At 29.7% G+C, this 10,754-nt stretch overlaps 3 protein-coding genes across 3 annotated transcripts; 2 read left to right on the top strand and 1 right to left on the bottom strand.

The window, feature by feature from the left end:
* Positions 1–4,435: 4,435 nt before the first annotated feature.
* Positions 4,436–5,019, top strand: OCT59_016938 (uncharacterized protein; the record flags this gene model as incomplete). The annotated part of the gene is made up of 3 exons (XM_066146026.1): positions 4,436–4,502; positions 4,566–4,873; positions 4,951–5,019. The coding sequence occupies 3 exons, from the start codon at positions 4,436–4,438 to the stop codon at positions 5,017–5,019; spliced, it is 444 nt and encodes a 147-aa protein (XP_066003754.1).
* Positions 5,020–6,318: 1,299 nt separating this feature from the next.
* Positions 6,319–7,481, bottom strand: OCT59_016937 (uncharacterized protein; the record flags this gene model as incomplete). Its single annotated transcript, XM_066146025.1, has 8 exons — positions 6,319–6,354; positions 6,435–6,465; positions 6,545–6,579; positions 6,678–6,730; positions 7,053–7,101; positions 7,191–7,235; positions 7,324–7,368; positions 7,458–7,481. The coding sequence occupies 8 exons, from the start codon at positions 7,479–7,481 to the stop codon at positions 6,319–6,321; spliced, it is 318 nt and encodes a 105-aa protein (XP_066003753.1).
* A 1,485-nt stretch (positions 7,482–8,966) lies between these two features.
* Positions 8,967–9,644, top strand: OCT59_016936 (uncharacterized protein; the record flags this gene model as incomplete). Its single annotated transcript, XM_025329781.2, has 1 exon — positions 8,967–9,644. The coding sequence occupies one exon, from the start codon at positions 8,967–8,969 to the stop codon at positions 9,642–9,644; it is 678 nt and encodes a 225-aa protein (XP_025180574.2).
* Between the last annotated feature and the right edge of the window lie 1,110 nt (positions 9,645–10,754).

Below are 10,754 nucleotides of genomic sequence, written 5' to 3'. Positions count from 1 at the left end.
TATTAATAAAATCTTAATTTTTTGCTTTTTTAGACGTCAATTAAGAGTAGAATATCCAAGTAAGGTATTTTTACCTTGTATGGCCCATCAGATGAATTTGGTTGTAGGAGATATTTTTAAAGAATCACTTCAATACAAGCAAGTATCAAAAAATGCAGTTCGTATTGTTAGTTATTTTCACTCCTCTCCTTATTTCACTGGATTGTTAAGAAATGAACAAACTTCATGCTATGGTCAAACAATAGCATTGATAACTCCAGGGGAAACACGCTGGAATAGTTACTACTTTTGTTTTCACAGTATTTTAAAAACAGAAGCAGCATTAAAGGTGAGAATTATAATTTTGGCAAGTTGCTCAATAAATCAATAAATAAAATTTTTATACCTGTTTTATTAATTTTTTTAGACTTTAATAACAAAATGCTCTCCTGAACGTATTGGAACTCCAAGTACTTCTCGAGCTGGAGTATCTCGTCAACGTTATAGAACTAATTCAAATAATGAAAACAAATGTCTCCCTTCAGACATAATTGAAATTATTAATGATCCAGAATTTTGGATCCAACTATTTGAACTTCAAAATTTATTATTACCAATATGCAGCGCATTAAATAAATTACAAAAGGATATTGCGCGCCTATATGAAATTGCACACTGCTTTGGTTGGATAATTAAAATATTTTCTTCTCACAAAAACGTAGAATTTGGTAATTGCATGATAGCAAGATTAGAATCACGCTGGGCACAGTGGGAACAGCCATTACTATTACTTTCAATTGTTCTTCATCCAAAATATCGAGTTTCAAAATTTAATTCTTCTGCTAAAAATATTTCTTATACACATTTTGGACAATGGCTTATATATTACTATCAAGCATGGTTTAATGAAACACCAAAAAGAATCCTTCGTGATTATTTATCATATCAACGTGAGCTTTTTCCTTTTAATTCTGAAACTTATAATCAGTTTGAAGAAAATATTATTGATTTCTGGGAATCTGCCAAAGGATTGGCACCTGAACTCTCAAAATTAGCTTTACATCTTTTTGGGATCTGCGTTAATGCAGCTTCAGTGGAACGTCTTTGGTCAAATATGGGTTTTTTACATTCAACCCGCCGAAATAAATTACATGTAAGTGTATTTTACCAAAATTTATATTATGCAAAATCACATTAACAAAAGATTATACATTTTTAATTTTGTAGCATAAGAAAGTTTTGGCTATGGCTCAATTGCGAAGTGATATATTATGTAAAAGAAAACGTGATGATATAGAAATTTCTGAACGACAATATAAACGATTACATATTGCTGAACCAATCCAAGAATACCAATCAGATGAAGAAGACACAAATGATAATGAGTTCACATTTAATGCTTTTAACGATAGTGATACTGAAGAACTAGAAGAAACTTCTGTTATTGATGAATGTAATGTTAATGATACCTTTGAAAAAACTAATAATAGTGATAATATTAATTCTGAACAATGGACTAAAATAATTGAAGATTGGATTAAAATGGTTAATGCAGAAATTAATATAAATAATACAGAAGTTATAGGCGAAGAAACATATGAATTTGAAATAGGTGGACAAAGTATTCATCCAGCAGATAATCCATTGGCTAAATGGAAGTTACTTGATTTGTTTAATGAGACTTTAGAAGCTCCAGTTAATATGTTTTAATAATAAATTGTGAATTTGTGATTAAGTAATTTTTACTTTTATTAAATAATACGCTATAATAAAGATTTATTATATTAAATAATTTTGGCCGGCATTACAGCTCACATGACATAATTTCAAATGACATAATATTGTCATTTACTCACTGAAATGACATAATGATACGTGACATGTCACTAATGTCATTTGTGTCATTTAATATCACTTCACAACACTGTCTCTTAGGCTTTAAATTTAGATGTTATTTTATTAAGATTCTTTCTTTTTTAGGAAATTACATACAGGTGGGCTTCTCATATTTTTTATTATCTATTCTTCTTTTTATTTTATTGAAATTTTTTTCTTTTTAAGATTTAAATTTGTGGGATATGATATATTCAAAGTTTATTTCAACATAAAACTTTAACAGTAAATATATCATATGATATATTTTAAGTGTTGAAATTTTTTTGCTATTTATAAATTTATTATATACGTTAATTTTTTATTATTAAATAAATATATTACTTTTTATTAATTGGGTAAATACGTCATCTTTGTTAATTAGTACGCTATTTTTTTTTAATTTAATAATTACGAATAAGTTTACACTAATCCTACTTTATCTTAAATGATACACTTTAGATTTTTTTAATTCGTGATCCATAAGTCAATTACAATGGATTCGTTGAAATGAGAAACATTTTAGTGTTGAATGGGTTCACATAAGAGCGTTATTTAAGGAATGAAACTCGGGTATTTATCAAATTACTACAGAAATCATATAAGTAAAAACTGATAAATATAACATCCTACAAATATGAAAAGAAATGTCAAAAATAGATATTCCTGAACTAAACTTACGTTATAGAGATTAAATGTAATAAATATATCGAATTTTTTATTTTCACAATTAAATATTCAACTTTTGTAAGTTCTCCAATAATGTTAATGATTTGATGTTGCTTTGAAATATCTCTGAAAAAAGTGCATGAATAAGTTTTGTAATAGTTAACGTAATACACTAACAAAATATCATTCAGTTCATGTGCAAAAATGTATAATGATAAAGAAGCAGTTAATTAATATATGTTATAAACAATGATAAGATAATGAATTTGGAAAATTTGAATGTGCGTATTTTATTTGCTTTAGATTTCAACCCTATTTCCCTAACTGCCTGACTATACTTGCCGCCCATTTAAATGGGATGGGAGTCCCATCCCATCCCATCCCATTCCATCCCAAATCCCAAATCCCATTCCCATTCCAATCCCAAATCCCAATTCCAATCCCATCCCAAATCCCATTTCCTATAATTTCAGCCAAATTTTATAATTCCGGCCAAATTTTCCTTTTTGGGCACTTGAGTAACGTTACACAATCCAAAAAAGGCAATTTTGATTCTCATCAAAAACGGGAAATGAGTTACACAATACTCCAAAAAAGGAAATTTTATGTCGATCACTTAATTCCAGCCAAAATTAAAAATTACGTGACTTCGGCGATAAATAGCAAACTCCTTTTTTTTTAACATAAAATTTTTTCAAATATAATACTCTTTAATCTAAGAATTGATTAATTACAGATTATATGATAATAATATGAATGCTTAATAGGTTAATACTTTACAAATAATTAAATATACAAAAAATTATAAATAAATTTCTTTAAAGATATTATATCTTATACTGTATATGCTAATAATTTAAATTTAAATTAAAAAAATTAGAAAACTAAATCCATTTTTATTGAATAACAAGCCATTTTAATTAAATACTAAGCATTTGATGTTAATTAATTATTATTTATTATTTTATAGATAAATTTTTTATTATTTTAATAGATAGGTTAAAATAAAGTTAAAATATTACATTTTTGTTATAAAAAATTTATAATTTTGTAATGTTTTTTTATAATAAAAAGGCAAATGCAACAATAAAAAATTAATTCCAAATATTTCTTATTTAATTGATATTACAGGACCTCAGACATCTATTATAGAATTCATAATGGCTTTTTGCAAAAATTAACCTAATCTGCTCTTTTTTTTTTATTATTTCTTGCAAGAAATATTTTTATTTTATAGAGCTTAATATTAGCTACAAATTAAAAAAAAGTTTATCAAAATTGGATCACTGGATATTGAGAAAATCGCAAAAAACTAATTTGAAAAAGGACTGTAATACTAGAGCTGTAATTCTGGCCGGAATTATATGATCGGCATAAAAATATCCTTTTTCGGAATGCTTGTGAAACCAAATCTCCCATTTTTTGTGGGAAGAAAAATTTCCTTTTTTGGAATTTTGTGTAACATCACGTGATATATAGACCAATGGGAGCAAGGTTACACAATATACATGTATAAGATTAATGGGATATGGGATGGGATATGGGATATGGGATTGAAATGGGATTATGACAAATGGGATGGGATAAATGGGATATGGGATGGGATATGGGTGGGATGGGATATGGGATTCTCCCAATCCCATTTATATGGGCGGCAAGTATATGCCTGACACATAAAAGATCACGTGCAATATATGCATGAAGATGATCATACATGACCTGCCTGATCAACTAATCAGTTAAAAAAAAAAAAACTCTTTCCCCTTTTTTTACGGTTTGTTAATTATCCGCAGTAATTTAGCGCAAGTTTTTTTTTAGTTTCTATTTGAAACACTGAAGGGGGAGAGGCCCAGACGGGCACCTCTGGTTGCATACGAGGTTTTTAGTTCTTTAATATCCTATATTATAAAGGAATATGTCTTCTACACCTTATATTGAAATAGACTGGTCTTCCGCTTCACAACATTCTTACCCTCAACTCGGTGACTCTACACTACCTGAAAATGACTCAGACATAATATTACATGATACTGAGTGACCAACAGTACTTTCTGCTAAGGATATTCTTGCCCTTGATATTGATGATATTTATCCTTATACGTACTCAACTCTTCACCTTGAAGACGATGATTTGGAAGAAACCTATGATGATAACGAAGAAGATTATTTTAAACAACTATTGAATACTTCACTAAATGCTGAAATACAAGAAGTCAACTACGGAGGAAATGATCTACCTCCAATTTCCAGCACTCCTTTAATTCCTATACAGACCATCGATCCTTTACCGCCTACAAATACTGCACCTATCTCAGAAAATTCACTCAAAGACGAGAAAAAAACTACCCTCCCGGTCTCTTTGAAAAAATCTCACGTGACTACGCCAAAACGAACAGGTTATAACAAGATTTATGAAATCCACAAATCTAGGTCGACCTTCTCTTTTTTGGTCTCTTTCGAAATATTTCACGTGACCGCTGCGTCCAAAGCAGGTTATAATAAGATCTATGAATGTAGGCGTTCAAAAAGTTTCTTTTTTGAGGTTGTTGATCGAATACCAGACACCAATGAAATTCACCTTAAAATATACACAAACGATCATCATATGTTATCAACCCCAATTCAGTATTATTCCACAAGCAAATTACCTAATCATCGATTTCAAATATCGAAATGCCTCACGCACTTTTTTACATCAACGAGTTATTCCTCGGCGTATTCAGAACAAATTTTTTAACATGATACGACTCAAGTTGTTGGATAGAATCAATTTGATCACATCACGTGAAGGAAAAATCACGTGCAGCAACAATATTACCAAAACTTTTTTCAACTTCTCTTATAAACGATACAGATTTCACTTTGGTATCTACGTAGCTTGTAATTACCTACTTACAAAAAAGTTTCCTCATCAAAAAACAACACCATGCCGTATACCGTGCCCTTTTGTTAAAAATTTTAATCGACACGCTTGCATCCAACACCATTCAGCTATCACTCAAGAAAAAAACATACTCTCAGAGGATAAGGCAACATCAGCACCTGAGATTAATATTATTCATCACAAAAGTTTTCACGCCAACATTATTTACAAGAAATATAACAATAACTCAAGGCAAAAGATTTTTTCGAATAGATTGGGCATCTCTTATACAACGCTGTTAACCAATTTGGTACGTTGAATAGATTAACTATGATTTGCAGTCAGGGAGATTAAGTACGTTTAACTATGACTGAAATCCAATCAAACAAGACACGCTTAAAATAGGGAGTTCGTTTATAGTGTAAAAGGTTTTACTTTATTATAGAACTTTATAATTACAGGAATAAGAATTAAGGAACCAAAGGTAAACTAATTCGAACTGAAGGAACTTAACTTATAACGAAGGAAAATACCAACGTTATTTATATAAAAGTTACTACATATAATAATATAATAAATATAATAGATATAATAAATATAAGAAATATAACTAATATAATAAATATAACTAATATAATAAATATACATCAGGAAGTCACGGGAAAAATATTCATCAAATGTACATCGGTCACTTGATGTACATCATAAAGAAACGCTGAACATCGGACCCTGCAATGTACTACCGATGTCACAACATTTGATGTTCATCGCAAAATTAAAGATGTTTATCACCTGTACATTACGATTAATTAACACATTTATTAATGATATTAAAATACATGCGTTATTTATTATTATACTATCATTATACTATACAAATGTATTATTAACTAATTAATATAATATCTATGGCTATTTTAAATCTATATAATATGTTAAATACTAGATAAAAATTGATTTCCAAAATAAACCTATAAAGAAAAAAATGAAAATATTAATAAAACTTTTCGTTAAAAATAAAAAAAAGTAAAATTCGAAGGGATATATATACCTTCGAAATAGGATCCAGTCGCGTCTTGGACCTACAAAAGAAAAAAAAATGAAACCGTTAGTAAAAACGTTTCGTTAGAAAAAATAAAAATTTGAAGGTACTGTATATACCTTCGAAATTCCATATAACTGAGTGATCCCAGATCCTACAAAAAAAAAGCAAACAAGAAACGTTAGTTTACGTTTCTAAAAGAAAAATAAAAAAATCCAAGTTTCGAAGTGAATTGAAATCTTCGAAACTTACCAATCCGTTAAGATTCGTCTTCTTTTTCCGTTCTTCAGAAACCCACCCAAGATCTAAAAGAAGAAAAAGAATTAGAAATAACAAAAAAAATTAAAAAAATTAAAGATTCGTATTGTCCTTACGAATCTTTGGGTTTTCTGTTCTTCAGAAGCCCACCCGAAACCTAAAAATCAAAGAAAAGAACGGTTAGAAACCGTTCATAATAATAAAATAAATAAAAATAAACCAAAGATTCGTACTTACGAATTTTGGTTTTTTCCATTTTTCAGAAGACACCCGAGAAACCCAAAACCTAAAAATAAAATAAAAAGAACGGTTAGAACCATTCATAGTATTAAAAAAAAATAAATCTAAGGTTCGTAATATAATACTTACGAACCTTAGTTCTCCATTTTCCGTTCTTCGGAAGACCACCCAACGGAACCTATAAAAAATAAAATAAAAAGAACAGTTAGAACCGTTCATAGTATTAAAAAAAATAAATCTAAGGTTCGTAATATAATACTTACGAACTTTAGTTTTTTGTTTTCCATTCTTCGGAAGACCACCCGACGGAACCTATAAAAAATAAAATAAAAAGAACGGTTAGAACCGTTCATAGTATTAAAAAAATAAATCTAAGGTTCGTAATATAATACTTACGAACCTTAGTTCTCCGTTTTCCGTTCTTCGGAAGATCACCCAACAGAACCTATAAAAAATAAAATAAAAAGAACGGTTAGAACCGTCCATAGTATTAAAAAAATAAATCTAAGGTTCGTAACTGAATATAATACTTACGAACCTTAGTTCTCCATTTTCCATTCTTCAGAAGCCCTTCCGAGACACCGAACCTATAAAAAAAAGAAAGGAACAGTTAGTAAACCGTTTCATAATAATAAAAAAAACAAAAAAAAACCAAGATTCTTATGAATCTTGGTTCCTCTTTGCAAAATCCCCTTCCACCATCCCCCTTTCCCAGTTTTTTACCTTAAAGTCTGGTTTCGTGAACAAGCTGGCGTCCTACAAAAAAAAAACAATGAAAAAGAAACGTTAGATCGTTTCTTAAATTAAAAATAACAAAAAATCTTCCACTTTCCAGTTTCTTACTACCTTAAAGTCCGGTTTCATAGTATTCAAGCCAGCGTCCCCCTAGTAAACGTCCTACAAAAAATAAAATAATAAAGAGAAACGTTAGTTCGTTTCTTAAATTAAAAATAACAAAAAATCTTCCCCTTTTCAGTTTCTTACTACCTTAAAGTCCGGTTTCATAGTATTCAAGCCAGCGTCCCCCTAGTAAACGTCCTACAAAAATAAAATAATGAAAAGAAATGAAAAAAAAGATAAAATTAAAAAAAAAATAAAAAAAAAATAAATTAAAAAAAAGTAACAAAACTTACAGGTGTGAGAAAAAGAAAAGAACGAAAGGGAAGTGAAGGACGAAAGGAAAGGGAAGGATATAGGAGAAGGACGAAAGGACAAGGGGATGAAGGGAAGTGAAAGAAAGAGAAAAAAAAAGTTTAAAGTTTTTTATTAGACTTTTTTTTTATCAAAAAAAAGATCGATCGGCAAACTGATCACATGATACCGATCAATACTAACTGAAATTTACTAGTTAGTAATTATATTTTTATTATAGCAAAGATATGTACATTGAATATTTATTATTAAATGCTGCACATCATGATAAAAATTTCATTGATGATGTTCATTAATGTTAAATATTACTTGTACATTAAAAAGAATGAATATTGCAATGTATATGATTTGCATAAATGTATATGTAATGTACATTTTTTTCGTAACTTCCTGATGTAATAAATAAATTAAATATGATAAATAAAATAATTATATCGATTATATTAAATATAATTAATATAATAAATATAATAAAAATAATAGGCTAAATAGGTTGCGGCTAGGTCGGCTTGGCACAGTTGGGCACAGTAGATCCTAATTTTCCACATGATTTTCTGGCGTAGTAAATTGTAACTCTACACGTGACTAGGGGTAACAACGCGTTATGAAGCACACAACCTTGACTCAATTTTACCCCCTAACAAGGCTACTGGTCCTATGTACACCAAGATTTACGAGAACTTTTCTCGTATTTTAAGTTCTAATCCATGTACTGCTGCACGGCAAAAAGCTCATTTTGACCGATCTTGTCAACGTATTTTCAATGGTAATAAACCTAAATCTAGGATGGCCCTTAAACTTCGCCACAAGATTAAACTTGCGAATCAAAGGAAGTTCCTTTTTTATCTGTATCAAAAGATTTATACACAGATCCCTCATCTGAAATTTAACATGAAATTATTTAGACGTTTCCCAACCGTTCCTTTATTCCGTTTTCCATACGATCAGAACTGCGCTCTTTTACATCTTTCTGAAGATAGGATTTTTCCTCCTCACATTACTCCTGCATTACGCAGTATCATCAATCAGAACTCAGATGAAGAGGAAGACTCTTCAGCCAACAATGACAGGGATGATACATCAGAAAACTCTTATAGGGATTGGTATATCGCAAATCTTATTGACAAACATTATGGTAAAGTTGCATCAGAATATATAGATGCCGTACTTTTATTACAAGACTCTACAATTCAGCTATCCTTGAGAAACGCATATATGCTAGGTTTAGATGAAGATCGCATCAGTGAGATCAGAGCTCGTGATCGTCTTAATGAAAGGTTAAATGTCATTAAAGACATTAAGGATCATAATACCTCCGCGAAACATTACCTTAGACGTACTAATGCTATGGAGTTTTTTACTCGTATGAATGATAATTTTGATGACCGCATGGCCAGTATTCGCAAATTTGCGTATGGAACATCTACAAAGAAAAGCGTCGACAAACGAACAGTCGCTTCAAAATGTCTCAACAATTTGATAACAGATTTTGGACAACAATTCTGGGATGAACACTACCCTTTAGACCGTACCGCGCTATTATTCGCCCAAATGATATTCAATACGTAAAAGATGATCTCAGTGACACCTCCGATGACACGAAAATAATAGAACGTCGCCCAAAAAAGTGTCACGCCAGACATAACCATTATAATTATTATGGAGATCTTACACCTCTAACAAAAAAAATTTGTACTTTCGATTGTAGGGATACTAAAGAAGAAGATTTCTTACCCGCTAATATAGACCTAATTTTTAAATTTCGTATTTTGAAATAGTTTAGTTTCTATATTTTGTAATTCATTTTTTTTTTTGGTTCGTATTAAGATAGATATTAACAATTACAAACAGTGTGAATCATTCCACCTATGACAGTATTTACAGGTGGCGACCTTGATGGTTGAAAGAAAAATACGGGTTAATTAGTTTGCTTTTTAATTGTCTACCTGCTCCTTCATCGGTCGTGTTGTTGGAGTAGTCTATGGTATATAATAATTAGTTAGGGTCTGCCCCTCGGAGTAGATGATGGACTAAATGTTGGGCGCAATTCTTGTAATTAATGCTCTCTTAGAATAGTCCTTCCGACTTTACATAAAATAAATAAATAAATAAATAAATAAATCAACTAATCAGTTACGATGAACTACCATTGTACAACTAATTATAGATGTAACGTTTGTCATATGGAACTAAGCGATATCGGGATATATAAACGACCATTATACATAACCTTATTTTTTTTTCTTTTTTATTTTGTTAACCCAAATTTCATTTATGATTTTAACAAAGTCTTAATGCATTCTTTTATAAAAAGTGTCAAGAAGCTAATTAAGCCATCACATATATGTGAAAAATGTAATTTTACGTGCAATTCAATAAATTTTCAGCAAAATTTTGAAAATTGGACTAGTGGTAATGATAATATTGATAAATTTATTCAGGATACTCAGCTATCAGTTCATTACTATACATATGAAGTACATGAAAAGGCATTAGAATGGATACCTTATGATAGATTTAAAAATACTATAAAAAGCAGATTTGGTGAAACATATAGAGCAAATTGGATTGATGGATGTATTGATTTTTGGGATATTATAAAACAAGATTGGAGAAGAAATCAAAAGAATATGATTGTGATACTTAAAATATTAAATGATCCAAAAAATATTTTATCAG

This window comes from Rhizophagus irregularis, chromosome 25, assembly GCF_026210795.1.
Source record: "Rhizophagus irregularis chromosome 25, complete sequence".
In the NCBI taxonomy this organism is placed as follows: Eukaryota; Fungi; Glomeromycota; class Glomeromycetes; order Glomerales; family Glomeraceae; genus Rhizophagus; species Rhizophagus irregularis.
This window is presented reverse-complemented; position numbering and strand designations above follow the sequence as displayed.